Source organism: Ammospiza nelsoni, chromosome 3 (genome assembly GCF_027579445.1).
Source record: "Ammospiza nelsoni isolate bAmmNel1 chromosome 3, bAmmNel1.pri, whole genome shotgun sequence".
Taxonomy (NCBI): Eukaryota; Metazoa; Chordata; class Aves; order Passeriformes; family Passerellidae; genus Ammospiza; species Ammospiza nelsoni.
The window spans coordinates 59,005,112-59,029,186 of NC_080635.1; the positions used below are offsets into that span (position 1 = coordinate 59,005,112).

The following is a 24,075-nucleotide window of genomic DNA, read 5'->3' on the forward strand; positions in this document are numbered from 1 at the left end:
TCCATGGCATCTAGCTTTATAGCATGAAATGCAAATATACTTTCTATCAATTACAACCTGTATTTATTCAAAACAAAGGGATTTAAATGCTGAATACCATAAATATAAAGCCTGATTCAGCTCACAGATGAATGCACTTTATCAGGATCTGAAATCATCTAGAGGAGGAGGAGACTTCCAGAAAGCAGGAAAAGTAGAAAAAAACCTGGTTTGTCTTCTAATATCCACCCCCAGAATGTCCCAGGTGGGAGATTACAGCCCACATGCCAGTTACTCATGGGCTCCAATTCAGGAAAGCATACCTATTCAGGAAAGCACTTAATTAAGCACATGCTTATATGCTTTTCTGAATCAGATCCATAGTACCATAGGAAATGGGTATAACAGACATAAAATGCATCAGCAAAAGTAACTGGGAACTTAGGTCCAGAGCATAAGCTTTCATTTATGTACCTTTACATTTTTTAAGATATGATGCGCTGCTTAAAGCAGAACAGCTGAGCCTACTGCTCAGCATACTTTAATGCTCTGTAAAACGCAGCATGGACAAAAGGAGACCTGAGTATAATCAGATCCCAGCACCCATTTGGTATCTTCACATACCTAATCCACTGCAGAAAAGTGCTGGAAAAGATGCAGAGCCCCTTTTGTTCATATTGTTTAATTTTCCAGCAGATGGACATCTTTGGGCATATTGATAAAATGAGGATAAACGGCTGGTGGCCAAAGAGCTGTTTGTCACACGGAGGGAATCTACTGGTGCACACCCAGTTAGAGCCAGCACAAACAGGGAGGCAAGGAAGGAGACAAGTCCAGATGTGTTGATCAAGCAACAGGGAAGATGTCAAGAGTGACTTTCCTTTTTCACTAGCAGCAGTACAAAGCAAAAACTTTGCATTTTCCCTTCCTTTCAATCCTGCTGTCTTAGAAACCCAAAGCTGCAAAACAAGGTGGCCACCAGCAAGTGAAGTGGCTCAGCAGTTGCTCCAGGCAAAGCGGGAAGCTGACCAGGGACACACAAGGGGCCAGATGGATTAAGAGCCACTGGCAAGGTCTGGAAAATTCCAAGTTTAGATATGCTGTCATATCTGAATGTGATTATAAACCAGCAGGAAAACCCTGTGGTCTGTACTGGGGAAACCCAAGTCTTAGAATGGTAATTATGCCTATATATGGGAATACCAGACCCCTCATTTAGTTTCAAATAACTCTTTTGCTAAAAAGGAATAACTTTTTCACCTAGTTCACACTGACTTTCTATGACTAAAAAATAATTTAAAGCTGAATAAAAGTATGTAACAGCAGATCCATTCAAAACTTTACACTAAGTTCAAAAATATGCTGCTGCCCACAAGAGCTTTGATCAAAGAGATAAAGAATCTCCTTCAAAGCAAGAGAAATATAATTTTAATAGATGCTGTAGTTTCATGCCTTGGAAATTTTTAGTAACATTGAAAAGCAGCAGAAATTTTATTAAGTATTGGATACTCTAAACTTTGTATTTCACAAACCAGAAGCTACACAAACTCTCACAATATTACTAACATGTTTTTGCAATCAGTCCATCTATTAAAACGCAGAGAGCTTTGTACAATTCAGTTGCAGTGTTATTAAGCATACTTATTCAAATCAATCTTGAAAGATTGAAAGCCATGGTAATGAGATATTATTTCTTAGTTACACTCACCAAATCATAACATCATGCAACTAAACCAACAGAACATTTTTTGAATGGGCAGCCTTCATGAACTGAGATCCTGATGGCCAGCCTAGCCCTGCATAATGGAAAGGGGTGCATAACCTGAGCGGAATAGCAGGGCTGCAGATGTACTTCAGAGAGAGAAGCAAGGTTCTCTTCAAGTCACAGCAACATGACAAGCATGTAGGACAGAAACAGTAGAGGGCTGAAAAGCCTGTGTACCAATTAATGCATTGCTACCACAGTCTGACTTAGAGTTTCCAAAGGCATTACTTATCATCATGTCACAATCACTGAAGGATCTCTAAAGGATCACATAGTCAGCCACAAACCCATGCAATCATGCAGCAGCTTCTTTACTGTGTGCTTTTAGTATGGCAAATAAGGATGCAGAAGTTCCTCTTCTCTGAATATGAAGACTATAGTATAACAGCTTCTCTGAGGTTGTTTCTTTCTGTGGTGCTCAAAGCCCATCACATCCTACAGCCATACTAATTACAAATACTCTGGGTTGGATTTTTGCTTTTCTTCATGATTCTCTTCAACTCATTCTTTGCACCAGAATTTACAGAAACATGCTAGGCACACATGCTATTGCAGTGCAAAAAAAGCTTGATTACATTTCAAAATATTCGCCATTTTTTCTCTCATCCTTAGGTTGAGTTTGCTCAAATGACAAATATTTCCATTATGATCTACAAAACACTGGCACAAAAAGTGCACATACTTGCTAGTTCCACTGCATAATACAGTGAGGGATCTGTAGGGCTTGCTTTGGTTACCATGTATTCTGTTTCTTTCTTTACTGTTATTTTGATAGTCAAGAATTTTCTACTGAGTTAGCAGATGCTTACTGGCTTATCAAAATTCAGTATTTAAAATATTAACATACTTCAGTATTTAAACAGTGACTTTTTTGTTGGAGATGTAACAGATGTTAAAACCAATTAATAAAAAAACTATCTTCAAACCATCTCTGCTAAATTTTATACATCAAAATATTTACATTAACAGCAAGTGTGAAAAGTGTGTTTCTTTATATGGTACGGAGGTAGATAGGGATAGAAAGATGGTTGGGTAGAGCAGACACATATTTTCCATGCTTTCTTATTATACCACGTAAACCAGAACCCTTTAATGCTAATTGTGCCACAATGATTTCCACTTCTCGGCACCAAAAAGGCTCATCTTCTTTGCTACATGCTATCCCTTGTGTGGGTTACTGAGCGGAGAAAGCACAGCAGTAATCTCCTGTGCTCTAGTAAATACTGTCAATAGAATAGTGTGCATTAGTAGCTTTCTTCAGGCAGCTAAGAGAAGTACAAAAAGCAGAAAAAAGTTGAAGGATGGTGCAAGCCCACATGACATCTACACGATCTACACCATTACTGCACTTTTTGTATTCACTTTTTATTAATGCAGAATAGCCCAGTCTGTTCCAGGAATGCAAGAATGATTTATCCCATCATTTGCTTTCCATGTGGAAGGCAGCTACAGCCTCTGTTAATTTCTAAGATGGATCTTTTCTCCCTTTTCCCCTTTAATCTGACATCATTAAGTCTCTGACTTACAGGGCATTATACCTTCACAGCATGTACCATATGATGTTAAATGGGAAGCCCTGGGAATAAAGCCAAGTTCCAGTGGAGTTCATGTATTCAAATTCACAAGCATACCTTAGTCTGGAATTGGGTAAATCACTCATTGGGCTCCTCTAATTTGAATGGAAGCATTTTCTTCTGGAAAAGCAGAAAAATCATACATGCAAACTTACCAGGTGACATTACTAACACTTATAAATGAAAAGACAGAGCAGTCCTTTCCCCCAGCTGGACAAAGCTTACTGTAGACCAAGAAGTGGAAGAAAATGGCAGGAACTTTTTTGGTCTTCACATGACAGTAAACTCTCTATGTAGCCAAATACAAGGCCTCATGTCTGTAGTAGTATTTGTAAAAGAAAAGATTACTGCAGAGGTCTTTATCACCACATAAAATACCTTTCTTTACACAAATGTACAAAGAAACTTTCCCTTCCTGCTTTGCACTGTGGCATCTGTTGAAGACCATTTTCTGACCCCAAATTACAAGGGTAACTGTTTATGCTCCCCTGAGAAAGACACAAGGAAAGATATGAAAAAACAAACAAACAAACAAACAAACAAACAAAACCCCCTAAAATAAAGATTAAGCAGCTGGATATTTTCTCTGCATATATTAATAGATTTGTGCCTCTAATGAGCTTCAAGATTTTTATAACGGTCTGATTGTCTGCGATACATTTTTTGTTAAGATTAAGCTCAAAAGCTACCACTGAGCAGCAGCAGAACAGCAGGGACTTATTCTCCCATTGTCTCCCAGCAACTAGTAGTAAAGGATAAGGGAATACTAGGAACAGACAAAGTTAGCTCCAAACATCAGACAGTGTTCCAATGGCCTCTCCTAGATGATATATGTTCCATTTTTCAAGTATTCCTCAGTCATGGCACTTTGATGTTTTGCTACAGCAGAAGCACTGTAGCAAAAAAATGAAGAGCAAACACAGTGGCTTAGTGAAACCAATAGCCAAGGAGCCCTGTCTGTATTATTCACCCCAGCAGGCAGCATGGCTGCATTTTACTTTTCTACATTACTGTATATATTTGGTCAAAGTATCCTCACACTCATCATTTACACAGTTGGTTATCTTTTTCCCCATGGATGCTATTTTCCATCTTTTGCTTTCTTTCAGCACTGAAAATTTGCAGGATAATCACCCATAACCCATGCATTCCTATGTATACTCTCCACTGATGATTTCCTCTGTGAAAATGTAAATTTTCCAAGAGAACTGAGGTAAGTATTACAGATGTTGATATTTTTGCTTATCTTTTTCTGAAACCATGTTTTGAGCAAGTATAATTTCTGAGGACTGTGAAGCACTCAGCTGAAAATTTCAGATGTTTTGAAATGCTCCAGTGCTCCTGGTTGGGCACTGCATCACATATTGACTCAATACCACAAGAACGTCCCTTGAGACTGCTGGAAATCACAGGACAGCAAGTTGGTCAGCTCCTGCTCTTGGCATATGCCAGATGGATTTCTGTAACTGGTGATTTTAAAGAAGCTGGGCTGCAGCTCTTTCCCAACCATCTGGCATCCTTTCTCTTCAGTGCACATCATGTTAGGTGAAACCAGACAGCAAGGAATATAGCACTGCCCCTGGGATAATTATATTTATTTCTCAGCTCCACACTCTTACAGGTAAGCATGCTGAATTTTGCAGCTTGATTTGCAGATCCACAATCAGGTCATATCTGCAGTAATGACTGAATATTATTGCAAGACCAGTTACAAATGGAACTCAATGTAGACATAAAATTTTACTGGGGGCTTTTTGACCTGCATGGTAGGCATGAGAAATTCATTCATCCATTAAGGAGCAGGTAGTACAAGTTTCCTGACCATTATAGTCTGGGTTTTATTATTATATATTTGAGCATGTTGACCACATCAAGATTTCCTTGTCTGAAAAAATACATAATTTCCCATACACCACAGAACGTGAAAGCAGTAATTAGCACAATCTAAACATACTTTTTTTCTCCTACTCTTTTGAATTGCTGACATAAGCTTTTTGGATGGCAGCTCTGCTTGATACCCTACTGATGGGCTTTCAACAATAGGCAAATTTTACAGCTGCATAACTACGTTGGAATCAGGCTCTAGATTTGCATTCAATTTGTGTAGATGTAACTGGTTGAGTACAGCTGCATTGCTACAAAATTTTCCAAATGTCTATATTCTAAGCAATTCTAAGTCTTCTTTCATCAATACAAAGGTATTTAGGCAAAAATATAAAGCAGATCTATAGACTATCAACTGGAAACAAGTCACTTCTTCAAATTTATTATATTTGGTAGGATGTCTTGTTAAGCAATTATTCAGTTTTATTTATCACAGCTCAACACCAGGACTTTCAACAGAACTCTTTATATGGTTAATGTCCAAAACAGAAGATATCCAGCAGCATCAGAAAAGCAGATGAAGTGTTTTTGCAATACATCTGCTTCCATAGACATGTTTTAAAATAGAGTTTAATTACATGAACTAAGAGATTTTCAGTAAATAGTTCAGTATAAAGTTCTCAAAATGTTAGCTAATTCTACCCTGATAAATTTAAAATTAGGTATTATTTCAATCTGGGAAGTTCAGGTCAATGTTGTCTTCATGTGTTTGCTTTTATCAAAATTGAGTATCATTGAACCCTAGTACTAAGAAGAAAGAACTGAAGGGTTTATGAACAATCAGCCAATGGTGCATCACATAACTGCCCTTGATCCTACAAGGACTATTTCCTCTACTTCTACTTTCAATTTGCAGTTATCTTCAGATTAAATCTATTATCTTGCAAGGAAAATGTATACTTTTCCTTCAATTAATTAAACTCTGGATTCCTTGACTTAAAAGCAAGTTATGCATGAAATGCAATATGGAATCAGCTTCTTGAAAGCCTATAATTTTCACTTGTGATGTCCCAAGGAGTATGGTTTAAATTATTATTTACTACAGTTACTAACAAGCATTCAATTTGAAATTACAAAGTCACTCTTGCACCTTCAAAGCTATGGGATAAGGGGATAAAATTAGTTTTATTTTTATGAAAATTCTAGATGCAGGTGCTACACTACAGAGGCTACAAGTTAATCATCAGTTTTACACTGATGCAGTAAAAACCCACTAAAACTCATTATCAAAGCTGTTAACCTGGGCAATGAATTTGAGAACATGGTAGAAAAGCACTTAGACCACAGGATAAACAGCAGGATATCTGCATGTCCATAGCCCACCAAAGCTCCAGCACCACCACAACCACTATTGCTACATGCAAGAAGAAGTACATACAGAAAGATGTGTAGATAGATAGATAGATAGATAGATAGATAGATAGATAGATAGATAGATAGACAGATAGATAGATAATGGAAGCTGATAATCAGTAGCCCAGGGTGTGTATTAGAAACTGATTAAATGCATGTGAAGGGAAACTGCAGCTGGATTCAAGGTCCTGAACACTTGTACCCCTGTATGCAGCATCTGACTGACTGTGCACAGCATTCACTCTTCCTGTGTGCTGTATTTCCCTGAGAACAGAGGCTCCTGTGTCCAGTGCAGTGAAGGCTGAGTGAATCTGGTTCACAAAATTAAAAGCCTCCTGGAATGGTCCATGGCAACCAGGGAAAGCAAGGGAAAGCAAGGGAAGCTCAGGTGCCCCTAAAGCATCAGGGCCTGTCAGGGTCAGGCTGTTTACATAAATGCAGTTAATAGCGGTTGGTGCAAAACAGAGAATACCAATATAACTAACCATTAACTACAGAAAACACTGCTCCCTCTGACAGTAAAACCCACTGGATGATAGAAATACTTCACACATTTCATTACAGAATTATTTTAATTTCACTGTTTCAAAAATTGTCATACTATCAAGTTAATTTCACAACTGAAAGAAAACAAATAAAAAAGGAGGAGAGGAAGTGACAGCCCATTCCACTCAAGCAAAGGCCTGAACTGCTGGGAAAGCAACATGCTGCATTCAAGGCACAGGCTGCTGGAAGAATTTTTACAGAGTAAGAATCTTTGAATGAATGGAAAAAAGAATAAGAAGAGGTCTTCCTAACTGTGAAGATCATCATTTAGTGAGAAGTTCTTTCTCACCCTTGATCCTATCTGGGCAGGTAAATGCACAAATTCTATTTGCACAGTCAGTAAAAAGGATCCCTGAAAACAGTTAAAGCACAGATTACTGGACTTTGGACTACAAGCATGGTTTGACATTTTATTGGATGGAATTTTGTAACTCCACTGCCCTGTCCAGCAACACCAGAGTCCCAGGCTGTGGGCTGTTACTGTGTGAATCCCCAAAAGCTCAGGTGGTGGCCCAGCACATTTCTCTGCAAGCCATAAGAAGTTCCACAGGGAAGGTGACTTCATGCCAAACTGATACTTGAAAACCTGCACAATTTTTTTAACAGCATTGCTAACTGAAAAAGGATAAACATTCTTTTTCATTTCAGAAATAAGTGATGTTTTCTTTAGCTCCTTCTCTTGTAGACTTTGACTGAATCACATAACGAAAAACTTCAAGGTGCCGAGGACCAAAGACTAAAAATTTAAAGCCAAGTAAGGTTTCACAAAAACAGGAACAATAAAGACCTGTACTACAAAAGATGTTCTTTTTCATGACAGAAATTCCATTAGTCACTGCTTCCAGTACCACAACCAAACAAAAAAACCCAAAAAGAATCAAAAAATCATGGTCAGCTAACATTCATTCCTCTGCTGTTAACACGCACGAAAAAGAAAGGGAGAGATACGATAAACCAGATTTGCTGCCACATTTAAGAAGAGGTTTGTTCAGCCTTCCCTTAAACACACCTGGTTTCTTAGTTTCTCCCCTAGAGCTTGCCTTTGTAAGAGCATCACTCCAACACAAACCTCTGGGTCTCCCAGATGCAAGCTGCTTCATAGTTGGGTTGGTGACCTCTTTGACTAAAGCACAATCACTGCTCAAGTCCAAGTGCTGACACAAGGCAAAGGATGCTGCCATGACAATATTCTCATAGAGCATTAGGTGCTGCTTGCAAGAGCATGGAGGACCATGCTCAATTCTTAAAATAAATTATTTAACTAATAAATAAATAAATAAATAAACAACATGAGTTTCAAATTGCTATTCCAATGGGACCCTCTGGGAAAAATTCTGCCTTAAGTTATATTATGGCAAAACAATTTCCATTCACTGTAGCCAAAACATTTCTTTGATTTTAACATCTTCTTCACATTGCTAAAGATTTAACCAAATATAAGAGAGGACAAGGATGTGTGTGTGGTTTAATGGTCTGCATGTGCCCAGTATGTTTAAGACATACTTTATAAAATAGGAAATTAGATTCTTTGCCTAGCATAATTTTATTATTTAAAAATTATTTCATCTTTCTCCCTGTCATTCTTCTCTTTTTTAATACAAGTTGATTTGCAAGTCAACCACTTGGATATGTAGGTAGAGCTCCGATAAAAGCTACTATAAGGAGAAGAAAGAAACCATGACTGTTACATGATGCTGAATAAATATTAGCTGCAGCCACAAATCATTCAGATGTATTTGCTAGTAAAATATTTCTGAAATTATTGCCTTTATTTTGTACTGTATTTCCAAGTCTTTTCCAGAAAAGTATTTAAGCACATGCCTAACTTAAAGCACATGAAAAATCCCATTGATTTAAGTGGGCTTAATCACATCCCCTAAGTCCCACACATTCTTCAGCGCACTGCTGCATCTGGACTTTTTATAATAATCAAATGAGTAGAAACCTAATGTATGTTCAGTGTAAACTATACTTCTCATGTGAAAATGTAGACTTAGTTATTTAATAGGCATGAAGGCACTGGGCATTCAGCCTTGCAAAATGAAAAAGCTAGAGAAGATTGATTTACTGTCATTTTGTTGAATATCTTGCTTTCATTACAAAACCCTGACCCCTTTTTACTGATGAAGAAAGTATTTCTGAACATGTTAACTTCACCTGGACACTGTCAAAATCAGAAGCCTAAGATGATGTACAATCTCTGTGCTAATGAAACTTGTATTTCCATTTTGCATTCACAAATATGTCAAATGTGGACACTTTTGGAAATTTTGTGAGTAATTCTAAGTTAAAATTAAATACTAAAATCAATTAGAAGTATAGAAGTATAGTATTTATAAATGTGGTATTTTAAATGCTTGAACAAGATATTGTATGATATCCTACAAGCAAAATTTGTCTGCCGAACTTGGAATGTATCTGTCAGATTCTGATTTATTCTAAAAAAGCATCATTTATAGAGAGAGATAATACTTTTATTAGATTGACTCACATGTTCCAAATTATGCATGTATGCCTGCACATATACAAACCTTTTTTTAGGTGAACAGCTCCTTGTAGAAGAATCAAAGAAGGTCTAGCTGGCCCTGTTTTCAGGCCTTGACAATTTTTTTCCACCTGCAAATTTTTGTTGTTATTTTTTCTAGTGGAGTTATCTGTTACAATGCAATAGAAGTCACCTCTGTTATCCATATCACATGTTACATCACCAGTAATAGAGAATTTCATGCTCCAGGAACCCTGGAGACCCTGTGCAGAAGATGGCATCTACTTTGAGCAAAGTTCATGTAGCTTATGGCAATGGCCATTTTCCCAAGTAGTTCTATCCCTAAAATTCTAGTCTGGGGCCTCTCTGGAGCCAGAAATACCATCCATAACAAACTATATAGTAGCTATGTGTCAGTCCTTGTCAGCAGTCCAAGGACAGCGTGTGACAGCAGAACATTTTCTTTTATTGGTTTTCCTTGTTATTAAATAAAGCCCATACAGTGTCTTTCCATTTAAACCTCTGATACTGGCACAGTAACATCTTCCAGGAGACAGGAAGGGAGCTGAACCAGAGGAAACATGACAGTGACAATGATAGGAGCATTTCTGTGCCAACCCCTCTTCTCATCCCATCTTGCAAGTTTACAAGCCATGGATATTATTCTGTAGAATTCTCTTGGATACATTTTTAAGAGATTGCTTACTTAGCTGTTAAAGCAATGTGCTGTCAAATTAGAATATTAATCAATTCAGAAAAAATGAATATTTCTATTACATGCATGTACACAGTGAACATTTGTATCTTTCATGCCAAACTATTTCTCCAATGATACACAATTCACACCACACACAAGTCTACTCAGTTTATTCTGCATGTCAAAATGCATTAATTGCTTCTGAGTGCTGTCTCATTTGGTCTGTCCCATTTGGGAAATGACAGAAATAAAATATATATAAAACTACTATGTAACTTGAAAAAAGTGCCTTCAAATTTAACAGTGGTGGATTTTTGTACAGAAATAACAGAATGCTGAGGTGATGCAGCACAAAGGAAAGAGCAAAAAAAAAGTGTGTGTTCATAGAAGTTGTTATGTCATATGTAAAAAGTCTTACAGCTGAGAGAGAACAACATTGATGTTTCTACCTCAAATTCCTATTAGATGAGAGACAAGGAATTATGGTATTACATTTTATTCTTTATTTACTGTAATTCAAACTGGGTGACAATTTTGGATCCTCTATGGCACACCGCCTCTCTGTGCCAGTTACTGTGTCTGTAGTATGGAGGTAGTAAAATACCGAAGCAATTCTCAATAATTCTCTGAAATAAACCTTCAAAAAAGCAGCCTGGTTTTCTACTACTTTCTATTACAGCTGAGTTGAAGTTATGGCATTTTTCTTCAATGACTGATTTTAATTAAAAGCAAATAATCACTCATCAAGAAAACTATTTTTTTCTTACTACATTCGTAATTTTTTTACTTCCCTATCTTAAATGTTCCTTGCTTTCATAACTGAAGTATTTGTGCATACTGCCATCATTTCATGACCAGCAGCTAGACCAGGTAACTTCCAGATAAGTCTTTCAAGCTACATCACTAACCTGAGAAGATGAATTGCCTGTAATATTCCAAATCCTACTAATACTGATATAACAGAGATAGCAACCACAACATGCTTTGCTGCAATGCAGTACAGTGAAACAAAGCATTTTAAAATTCAGGTAAAGAGTTAAAACTAATTTTTATTTCTTTGCAATGAGCTCCAGCCAAAGTGCTAGCAGGCTGCCCCAGATGTGGGGAAGATTAAATGCTGCAGGTACAGGGCTCATGCAACAGAGAAGTAGCTGCAGCTGAAAACTGATCTGCAAAGGGATCACATCTGACAGCTTCACACATTAAAACAAAACAAAAACGGGAAAACAACCCTGTCCAAAAAAGGTTGCCAAGGATCGTCCATCTGCAAGTGGGCCACACATGCAAGTAACAGATATAACAGTCTGTACAATCTGATAAAAAACAAATAACTTACCCAGGGCACAAGGGGGATGATTGTCCAAATGTCACAAAAATAAAAACCTGTTCACTCAGGTTTAGCTTCACATCTGCTAGTGTCCTGTCCTACAGCACTGCAATCTATTGTTTAATTCTAGGTTAAAATGAAGTAATCTAAATAAGCAGGCTGTTATATAAAAGGACCAGGGGATGAAATTACACCAGTTTCTAATAAGGCCCTTTGAAACCCTAAACTAGCAAGTTAGCAGCCAAATTGTTCTTCTTCTACTAATACAAACTGAACAGAAAGTCATGACTAAAAGAGACAAAATAAAGAATGTAAACTGGTAGTTCTCAAAATCCCAAGTCTGTCTGCTATACCAAAGCACGGCAGAGAACTATTTAGGTGCTAAAAAATTATAGTTTTATTTATCATCTCCAAGACCAGTCTGGAAAAACTTTTGTCTCTCTATTGCTAGACTCTTCATGAATACAAGATCTGTAAAATTTCCTTCTCTTCCATTTCAAAACAAACAGAACTCAAACATAGCTCCACCTGTCCATGTAAGACCAATTGGCGTTGTTTAAAGTATTCTTTCACTTGGTAAGTTGTAGTCTGCACCTGATGACAAACCTCACACCAGAAAATGAAAAGGATCATTTGGTTATTTTCTTCTATCTATGCTATACATGTCTTACTATTTTCCTCTTTTTCACTCAGAACTGAGCCTTCCCATAAATTAAAAGAAAATTCCACACACGGATGTACAAATATATTCTGCATCTGAACTGGAAAGGAAAAGAGAGTTATGAGCATTTTTGGACACACACCCACCCTAGAAAGTACAGTAGCATGATATGCCCCATCCCAGACTGCTCCATGCCAGCCGCAAGGATCCACTGGATCTCCACTGCACCTGATGGATCCCAGCTCACCTCTGCATCAGATAGTAAATTGCATCATTTTCCTGCTGGTCTTCAAAATAGAGCCATTCACCTATTCACTTGTGAGTAGAGACAGGAAAGCCAAAGTACAATAAATTCTATTCTGATTCTGACTCTTTTTCTCGCTAAATGATCATGATTAAGACTTGATTCCCCCACCTCTGCCAACAAGGGGAAGGCAGAGGAAAGGGGGCACAAGAGGTTTCCCAATACAGAGGCTCTACAGCACAACAATTAGACAAGTAGACTGACTTCTGGTCAAAAATAGGAAAAACAAATAAATTACTGACATAATGTGTATGTATATATATATGTGTGTGTATATATATATATATATATATATTACATCTACTCAAGCTGGCATCTCAGAAAACAGCAGCTGCTCAATTCAGTCAAAAACAACTCTTCAGGGGCTCTGAGAACAGGGTAGCACAGATTCCTGAAGCAGTATTTGGTCATGCAGTCATTGTACTGAGACAAAAAGGAAATAATTTATTTCTCATGTGGCAACAGGGATGCTGTGAAATTGCTCTTAGGTATGATCATATAAATTTCACCTAACATATAATTTCAGGACAGGAATCACACAACCAATCATTTCTTATTGGTGTATTTTTTTGAGTTAAAATAATAATAGTGATCAAAAACTTAGACTGAAGACTGTCAGAATAAAAGCTACACTACAGTATATCATGCTTCAGGATGATGATCTACTCTCAAAAGTTAGAATCATTTCCTTTCTTTAAATAAAAACCTGAAAATTATTCTTGTTCACTATACCAAGGAACTGTGCCTGGCTTCTTTACCCAAGGATGAAAGATTCTTTAACAGAATTCCCTGGGAAATTAATCCAATAAAGGAATCTTTCTCTACAGAAAACTCGACTGTCCATCAAACATACCATGCAAAAGCAAATACCTTCTAACCCATCCCAGCTGCAGAGAAAGGCAGTCTTTAAAGTAACCAAGGACTAAACTATTTGAAGCCAAGGCATCAGCTCAAGTTTGAGCACAGGTCTCACATTCATGCTTATTCACACAATCTAATACACATGCAACAGAGGCTAGGTCCTTATGCTCCATGAATTTTCATGATCTAAATATTATGCATTTAACTCCCAAAAGAAATTTTGAGGCTGGCATGAAGTACTTGTGCTCTCTGAACACATCAAGAATTAGAAATCCTGCCTGATGGGCAGAAAAGGCCCAGAGCTAACCAGTATAAAATGCATTAACCAGTACAAAACAGCACAGCTGCACTTCAAGCAGATACATCTGATACCTTAGAGTTTAAACCACCAAAGCCTCCTGCTTCCTGAGATCTCTAGCCCACAGACATGCCCTGTGGCTTTTAAGGAACTAAGCCAGAAATGCTATTTTCTTTTTTGAAAATTGGCTAAGAGAGGAGTTTAACCATGATGTAACAGTGAAATGGCTTTTGAAGTTGGGAAATGAAGGCTTAGTGCCTGCTCTAGGCAGACAGGCCTCACACAATTCCCAAGACAGTGCCCAAGCTCTAGGTGAGATTTTAGTCTCAGTGCCCACCTGGATACAGGCAGTGATGAAACGGCTCTCCCACCCATTACCTTCAAGTTCTGACACTGTTAGTGAAGAGTAAGAAGAATAAACTTGTCTGGAATCATTACTGTCTATGATACTAGCATAAAGACAGCAAACACCACCTTCACAGGCAACACAGCACAGATTTCACCTCAATTTGCAATCTGCAGACCATTTTTACATGTAGCATAAAACCATGTAGGAATTATGAGAAATACTACAGAGATTATACGATGATGGGGTCATAAAATTGCTTCTAAAATATGTATTTATCAGGCATCCAGCGTTGCAAAAACATTTTAACTACTATGGAAAGATGTTTTTCAGTAAGCTAAACTGGCTCATCTACCTCCTGTTAATAACCACACCATGAATACTCCACAGAAAAAGTGTTTCACAGACTAGAAGAGATGAACTTCTGCCTAATCTTTTATGAACTTTATAAAACTTTATTAAATTATGAAGCCATGTAGCTTTTACAGGCTCGAAAGTTTTGCTTGGGAACACTTTAAATACATAAATATGTGCAGCTGTCCCAGGTAGTGCCACCATGGGGATTTAAGACACTGTTAAGACTTTCCAGTCCAGTGCCATTTAAAATCAGTAATAAAACTCTAGTCCAAGATAAAGTCTCAGATAGGAGCTACCCAGCCAGGAGCAAAGTACTCCTTATTAAAGAAAATTACTGACATTTTAGAAACACTGCAATTCTTCCCACTTGCTTGCACTTATGTTACCCATAAAAGTCTCTAAAAAGATATATATATTCAGACTTTTCAAGTTTATTGCATGGATAACCTCCTTCAGCATGTCAGAAATAGAACTACTAAATCCCTTTGTTCATCTTTAGTACACTAAGTCCAAGCTGAGAATCGTAGGGATCGTGGTACTGGCAAAATGTGTCCCTATTTAAGTAGTAAGAAACAGCAGAAAATTAAGATGCTGAAAAGCCCAATACATTGGATGGCAAGACCAGATAGTTTTGAATTTGCTCAGAGCCTGCTGTCCCTTCAGAACTGTAGTCTGGTGGTGAGGAGATCTGAAGATGATATCCTTAAAGGCAAGGAAAAATAAGAAAGGAAAGGAGAAAAAATGTCCACCCCATTTTTCCCAGAAATGTTATCAGTGAAAAGAAGAATCTGTCTCTGACTTGGGATGGGAGATAGACTACCAATTCTCACAATCCCTTTGAAATCCAAGAGAATCCTGAAAAAAATTAGTGTATGTCATCTGCCAGTCTGACCATTTGAAATTTTTTGCTTCTGTTTTTAGTAACCCTTGATTTGGAAAAACGGACAGACCACTATGGACATACATTTTAATGCAATTATTTGAACAAGGCATACCACTGTGAACGTTTCTAAATTTTTATTCTTCCAATGCAGCTTAATTATATCCCTCTAACAATTGTAGTTCAGCAAAATTTTACAAAACAAAGATCTTGTTTCTTTCAACAGGGAAAAAAGATTAAAGCCACTTTTAACATTTAATGTACAAACTAAAAGGTTTAAAACTAGGAACTCAGAAGATTTCCCCAGATCTTACTACAATTTTCAAATCCAAAGTAAAATCCTTTCACACAACTTGGTTGAACAGAGTTCAATTTATTCCATTCAATTTAGCAACATTTATACTTACTGACTGTTCACTTAGATCCTGGGAGTCTTCCATTGAGGTCATTCACCTTTCTTTTCCTCCACAAGCAGAAATTATCTTCCTTTCAATTTACAACTCAGTAGTCTAAATTAAAAGAGAAGATTAAAAAACAGCATGTTAATCTATGGTCCTCACTTGTAAGACAAATCTGCAATTAACAAACACCCTAACTGAGGTTATGGTTTCACTAAAATCTAAAGCAAAGTTCCCATATGAAGATTATTTTCATGTAAAGTGCTTCAACACTTTCAGTACTACTCTTGGAACTATCTAAAATATACCAACAGAAACAGGGACTTTTCTTTGGCTCCTTCAAGAGAAAAAATAGCTCTGAAAACAAATCAATAAAGAAGCTAAAATGTTGAATACAGGCAGCTGTTTAAGTAGTCAACAAATGATAACCCTTGAGAGAACATCTTAGAAAGACAGTTATAGAACAGAACTGCTTAATACACATTTAATGATAACCTCTTAGCCATTGTCTGACATAAAAACAGGTTATTATGCAATTATCAGCATGAAGTCCCCTCTCTAAGGTTCATTAAATTTCTTTAGGATTAAATTAAATACACAAAGTGGTTTGTAACAAGTGGCTCCCTACAAAGTGCTAAATGAGAGACATTATACTAATTATCTGCTATGTCTATACCTTCTCTAATAGGGTGAATCATTCTCATCAAATATGGAGGTCTTCAATAGGAAAATTCTATTTTCCAGTTCTGCCTGTGAATGGTCATGGTAGCCCTAACTATAAAGCCACACCATTATTTTACAACCTCCATTCTCAGAAAAGATCCATTTTGGAGTTAAGCAAATTTGCATCATTTAGAACAAAAAAAAATGTGACAGAGATATTTAATATATGCAATAATCACATCATTAACCAAAACTCATGTTACATTAAAAAAACCAATATGTAAACACATATATTAAGGAACCCAAACATCCTGGATTTACTTATCAATATCACCTAGATTTGTTTATCAAGAAGGCACCACAAGGAATTGCCATGGACTGTGCTCAATAATATAAACATATTATTGATCTCTGTTTTAAATTCTGACCAGCAAGCACTAATAAACACAACCAAGGGTAAAACATGGACAGCTGTATTGGCATTTGCAGAGTATTTGAAAGGAACCTGACCCATGGAACCTATGTGGAACAAGCCACATATTCTCACCCACTGCCCTGCATTGCCCTGTGAATATATCCTCTCTTAATCCCAAGTGCCACTTACTTGCCATACCTCCACTTAATCCCCAGAAGTAATTTTGTTTTGCATAGATATTTTCTAGAACACACACAAATGCACAGCCTCAGTCTACCCTGCTTTCAAGTTTCACCTGGATTTTTCCTGACACCAAATGACACCCTCTTTCTTCCCTCTTGCCTAGGTTTCAAAATTATTTTCATTCACATTTCACTAATTTTTGCCATGATGTTACATAAGGAAAAGACAAATTTCAAGAAAATCATGTTGCATGTATTTCACCATATCATACAGTTGAAAATAATTCATGCTTTTCAAAATGGTTTTAGTATCCTCTCAATTTCAGAGGGATCCAAGACATCAATGTCCTCCCTCACAATGCCTTCAGCAAAACTAATCACTTCCCATTACTTTTTGGTCAATGTGGAGCCCACACTCCTGTATTTGTAAATATCTTCTCCAGTCTTTGTTCAATGAAGCTAAAAGAGGAATTGAAGGGCTTCTTTAAAACACCCACTATAGGCAATTTTCAGAAAGGAGCCTGCCATGAACAATGGATATTTTAAGAGAAAGCAGCTCTACATGGCATTGCCTGCAGCAGTCCCAATCAAAGGAGGCATCTGCAAACACAGTGATGATTCTGACTGATACTAAAATATTCCATTAATATCTTAAAATCTGCTTTGATTTAATTAAAAGGTTGTAGTGTGTTCATGTTATTGCACTGGTAAGATTGCTCTCAGAAAAAAATGGTCAAAATACAAAATTTGCAGCAAATTATTTGACCAGTTTCTAAGTATACTGACTGAAAAGTCAGTACCTGGCTTGCATTCAAACAGCAAATGCTCTAATTGGGTCAGTCAGGCACTGAAGGTGGCAGATTCTTCACTTTCTGTATAAAACCCAACTATAACTCAGCTACAGAGCTACACCAGAACAGACAGGCCCATGTTTCTTTCCCTATTAATGGATGCTTAATCAAAGCACTCTGAGATCAACCAATGGATGTCACATTTTTCCAAGAATGAACCCAGTGTATCAAAATTTAAAATACATCATGATGACACAAATCCAATAGGAGTTTTACTACTAAGAACTGCCAATGATTCACCCACAGTATGTGTTGTGTTCCAAAATTCAGGTGGGTGTATTCACTGGAATGCATCATTAAATAAGCCACTTGTATTAGTTGCCTTCTAAAAAAGACCAACTTTCATGAATTTTAAAGTTACTTTACTGAATTTCAAGACAAAGACAAGCTTCTTTAAGTCTTTGTAGAAATACAAAATATGTTTCATACATCATTTGCACAAACGTGCTAAATTATAAGTTTCCAGGGCACTGCTGTTCATCTTTACACTGCCTCAAAATTCAGAAGTCCTTACTGGAAATGGAGCTTTTTGAAATAAAATTCAGAAATAATATTTTATCAGTATTATTCTACCTATCAACAGCTAAATTCTGCTTCATTCTGAGCCCAGTTAAAGCAGCTGATTATAACCAACTGCTAACAGAAAGATTTTTATAATGGTAGTTATGCCAATTGCACTTAGACCAAATCCTTTAGGGTTTAGTTTTATAAATTTGTAAAAGGGGAGAAAAACCATTAGAGAAGTCAGTGATTTAAATAAGACCAACATTACTCCCTAATAAAGATATAAAATTAAAGGATAATAGTAACCCCGTGCTGTTTTATGAGGCAATAATCCAGTTACCAATTCAACCTTGTAGTTTATTCCATCAAGAGAACCAGATTAAAAACAGAGGGAGGGAGGGCACTTTTATCCCTACTATATTGCAAGTGTTTCTAACTGGGTTTAAATATTTTTAAAACTGTTGTTAAAAGTCTTAAACTCACAGACAAGCCAGAATGAAGAAAAATGCCTGTTTCTCCTCTTTACCCACTCCTTGCAGATGTGCAGATGTGGCTTTAAAACTGATGAAGTGTTTTATGCTCCCAGATAAAAATTTTACCTTTCTAAGAAATGTCTTAATTAGGAGGATTCCTGACTTTCCTCATCAACAAATGCATTTAAATTTAATTTTTTATTTATTTGTTTTTATCTGGGGGAATAAAACACTTCATCAAATTTAAACTGCGACTTCCAGGACTTGACCATGAGGAGAAACTTGACCATGTGTTTCCTTCCAGAGATACACACATAAGTTAAAGAAAATAAACTGCTTGAGGATTTGCTGCACTCTGCTTTATAAATGACTGAAAATGTAATGCAATCTCATTTTCTATGGGATGTCTGCTATGATCCTGGGCTGCAACTTCCACAAGCTCAAGATAGAATGTGAAGCTTGGGGAGCCACAGGTAAAAACCAGCCTCAAAACACTTGAAGTTTCCCAAGAGTATCTCAGAGGCTGCCTCAGGCCCCCCGGTTGGCCAGATGGGGATATGGATCTCCAAGAAGAATCCATCACAAGGAAGAGGAGTTTGGCCATCAGACAAAAAACCTCCCCCATTTCCCTTCAACACAAAAACTTGGGAAGAAAAGTCCTCTCTTCAGCCACTAGGAATTGGTCTTCTGAAATGAAATTCAGGGGCAGGGGGAGAGTTGTCCTCAATTTCTACCACATTTTTTCACATTATTAATAGCCTTGGGCACATTGTCACATTCTTTTTATTCTGTTTTGTCTAAAGAATACCTACTTCTACTGAGATTATATCACGTGATGCTCCCTAGTTCTTCCGAGGCTGTATCATGTGATGCTCTGGCAATATAGTTCAGAAATTTCATGTTCCCAGGCAAATATACTACACTGTTTTACACATTTTAAAATGTGTTGGTAATGAGCCTAGCAGAAGAATGCTGCTGTGGTTTACACAATGCATTCAGCTACAAAAAAGAACCAATTTCTGTCACAGCCACAGGTTGGGAGTCAAAATGTTCAGAGAGCAGCAGTCACAAATGGAGCAATTTCTTATTTTCTAGTGCTCAACTTCAGCAATCTGTGATAGCACTTAGTGCTGATAGCTGCCACTGAATCAATGCAGGATGTGAACCAGTAAGTGAGGACGGGCTCCAGAGCCCAAACTCTCACAGTCCCTCGGACAAGTCTCACTTTGGGTTTGCACCACTCCTACAGAACATCTGAGTAGAATAAAGCACATTCAAGAGAGTGTGAAAGATTAGGCAAGGCAGGTAATGGGAAAATTGCTTTAGAATCAGTACAAGAAACTAGTGTATATGCACTGCAATCTCATTAAATTGGATTATTTCATGCTAATTGTTTCCCATGGAGCCTGTTTCTTTTAAGGAACAGGGGAAAGGGAATGGGCAGTAACAAACAGGCACTATCTAATATTCAGTAATTTCCTACCTAAGAAAACATCCTTCTGGTTGTCTGGTATGTCTATCTCAGAAAGTCTCACGTGAAACAGATAAAATATAAATGTGAAAAAGATAAAATATACTTGATAAAATAAAGTATCTTGAAAAAGATAATATATACTTTTAATTTCCCAAATTAAAAGGAAACCAAATGCTGATTTATTAGAACTTCAACTTTGTCAGCCAAACAAAGCCATCCTGACAGTATGACCTTTTCAGGGACACGTATTCTTCCCTGAGGAAAACAAGCAGGTCAACAGATATATATTCAGAATTTTAAAATTATTTTAATTCTCAAATTTTACTTTTCTTATTCCAGAAGGATTCTTGATGAAAGCAGAAATGGCTCAGGAATTTTGCATGTGTCTTTAGGTTTAGCTGAGGCCCTTCCATTAGCTGATGTCTACTATCTGATAGCAATATGAGCCTCGTGAAAAACACCTATTTTATTACAGAAACAAATCTTGCTCCATAGTCTAGAGAATTAATGAGAATATTGTCTTTTCCTTCCTCTTCTTCTAATACTTTTTTTCCCTTCCTTGGGCCTCCTCTGTAGAGGGTTAAATATGGCTGTCTTTGGATCAGTTTGATTTCAGTCCACTTTTAGCTTTCTGAGAATGAGAATTTTACACTCAGAGAAGTTTTAGAGCATTCTGGAAGCATTTGTAGCACATCCAGTTCCTACTTCCATGTTAGTGACTTCCAAAAAATTGAGCACCTTCCTCACCCGGAGCCTTTGGTATGCGGTGGAGAGGACAGCAAGCTATAACATCATGTACCACCAATTTTAGCTCCAGGCATTTTCAGCAAGCCCTGATGGAATGGAATAGTCTTCCCTGGGTTTTGTGTTCTGCTGAGCACCTGCCTACATTGATTTGCATTTGAAGATGCATTGCTTAAACAGAGAAGGTAGATTTCTCCTTATTTGGGATAATTTTAATTATGCTGAGATTTCACAGAACAATTAATGCAATGTAACACAGATGAATACCCTATTTTTGCCACATACACTGTTGTGAACAGGGAAGGAATACAGGAGGAATTTCCAGGATGAGCTGAAAAGCAAATGTATCCACCCAGCTGCTTTCTCTACAAATAGCCTTCATTTTCACAGTAAATACCTGGGTGACAATGTATGGATTACTTGGAGGGGGCTGCACAGGACACCCTTTAGGATCCATTCAGTGTCCTCATCCCAGCACATATCCAGCATGGATGTGCATTAGAACATGCATATGTTTAAGCTGGGTATATGGTATATATTCTAATGTATATAGAAAGTGTGCTTCTAAAATTAATAAGCCTCAAGGTGTGATGTCAGACATTACTAGATTTAGAGTCTTGCTACAATCCCTGCTGGAGATGAAATAGTATTTGTTCCTGCTAACACAACATTTATTTTCAGATCTTGGGTTAGGATGCATGTTAAGAACAGGCGTGGGATCTTCAACATCCACCACACATTTACAGTTCTGAGCTTGTCTAGTTTCCTTTTACCTTCTCCTTCTCCTGAAAAAAAATAAATTTTAACTGTGACATAGCTTGTTATTTCCATCTTCCTTTCTGAGCACGTGAATTCATGCCAGACACTAAATTCAGTAATCAAAGCGGACACAAAACCCAAACAAGTAATGCAAAGATGCCACAGATAGAAGCATACCCTTTTAAATTTTTTAACTAAAATTTTTGTTTCATTTTCCTACTAGTGGGCCATTTCAATGTTTTAAACAAGTAGATTTTTTTAGGGAGAAGGATTTTGGATTTTACTAGACAGAGCATTTTGCTTAACTTCTCAGATAATTTTCTTCTCCTTTTTTTTTTTGTACAAAATAGCTGTGAACAAACCAAAGAAAACATTTTAATTATTTATAAACAAGCCATTGAAACATAGAGAGAAAGTCTATACTTGGTTAGCTAGAGTATTTAAAGACACACTGTCAACTTGAAAATATTAATTATTTCTTATTCCCTCTCCCTAAACCACATGTCTAATCTACATTTTACACGTAAAAAAACCCTCAAAAAACCCTGTGACACAAAATAAGCATAAAATAACAATAAAGGTTATTTCTAGAACAGAAATATTTTAGAATTTAGGAGAACCTAAAAATTAGCATATCCACAAGGTAAAACCAAACTGCCATTTTACAAGGCTGAAAAACTTAATGCAAAGAATCCAGCCACATGGTATCATGAAAGCTGTGACAGCATCATACCTATTCATCCTACCTGCTTTGAAAATCATACCACACTTTGAAGAGTGTATTCAGCAGCATGAGGATGCAATCAGAGTTACTGTAGAAGTTCAAATTACTTGCTAGGCATACTAGAAACATCCTGATGAAGAAGGAAGTTTACAGCATGCCCATCCTTTTTAGGTGTGAGAGTCATTGCTCAGCAGCTGCTATCCCTGTTACTGCCAAGTGTCTCACATGAAATTCTTGAATGGAACATTTTGAAATGTCAGAAAGAAATACAAAGTAAACTCACTGAAAAGAAACTTGGGTATTTTGGTTCCGGTTTGGTAGAAGAAATGAAATGTTTTTCTTAACTAAAGTTGACAGTAACTCCTAAATATTGCATTTTAGAAACTGCTATTTCTTCATTCCATGAACAGTGGAAAACAAATAGTGTGAATGCAGAACTGTCCCGGAATACAGAACTCCTTCTGGTGCCAGCATGCTGCTCGGGTGCTTTCTTGCAGAACAGAAAAATTATTACTCACCAAAACTAACACTGCTGCACCCCAGCCATCAAGTCAAACTGAAACCATCAGAATACAATGACAAAGTATAACATTTTCTATGTACCACCTTTGTCCAGCACAAAGAAAATGCAAAACCCCATACCAGATGTCCTGTGTAATCTACATTTTTATGCTGCTGATCCTCACATGAGCTGCCTCCATTCATTTCGGCTCCTGGCCCATCAGCAGTCCCCACAGGCAACTGAAATGTTGTGGCATCCACAGAACAGCTTGCAATCCTACAGGCAAATCTCTTTTACTATGAGCCAGCAGTAAGTATGCCACACGAAGTAATTGTAAAAAACAGGTATTCTCAAATTTTAACGAAAAAAACTACTTTGACAATACATCCTTTACCACATTTCCTCATTTACATATTTATTAGCTGTGATCAAACTATGTTACATTCTCCTTTGATGAACTAAAATTTGTTAATTCCATTAATTCCCTGGAAGAAACATCTTCCAATGTTTAATCACTCCTCTGTTCTTAAATCTGAAACCTCCAATTTTATAAAGCTTTCTAAAGCTAAGAAAGCATATAGCTTTACATTAGTAGATGCACCCATATTACCTATACAGCTAATGTAACCCCTCTTACTCTGCTGAGTACTTAGTTTAAGTTTCTGCTCCTTTTTTGGGCTGCAATACTATCATTATAATTTTCTATGGCTTCCATTTGTTATTTGTTTTTTTTTAAATAAACTGCTGGCATGTAGTGAAGTGCATACTGTTTGCTTGCTTTGAGTTTGCTCAATGAGCCAGCTATTCTCATCAATCTGCTCTCGTCACTATTTACCCATTCCTCAGTCTTTGTAGTAGCAGTACTTTAGGCATTACAGTCTAACAACAGAAGTATAAGGAAGTTTGTAAGAAGAAAAATATCTTTTATTATGTCAGCAATTGTTCTAATCAAGGGTATTACTTCTTGTAGAGCTTACTAATCTTGGTGTCACTGGTAAAATAATAAACAGGTTTTGATTTGATGATTGCCCCCTGAAAAACCCTTTGTAATAACACACTTTTTAAAGAC

The 24,075-nt window shown here is 37.0% G+C and overlaps 1 protein-coding gene across 1 annotated transcript in view; it reads right to left on the reverse strand.

Moving 5' to 3' along the window:
* Positions 1 to 24,075, reverse strand: part of EYA4 (EYA transcriptional coactivator and phosphatase 4) — a 141,068-nt gene that overhangs the window by 109,852 nt on the left and 7,141 nt on the right. Inside the window, exon 2 of the mRNA XM_059468250.1 lies at positions 15,725 to 15,826. Within this exon, the coding sequence (XP_059324233.1) occupies positions 15,725 to 15,766 (42 nt within the window). The 5' untranslated portion in view covers positions 15,767 to 15,826. The remainder of the gene's footprint in view (positions 1 to 15,724; positions 15,827 to 24,075) is intronic.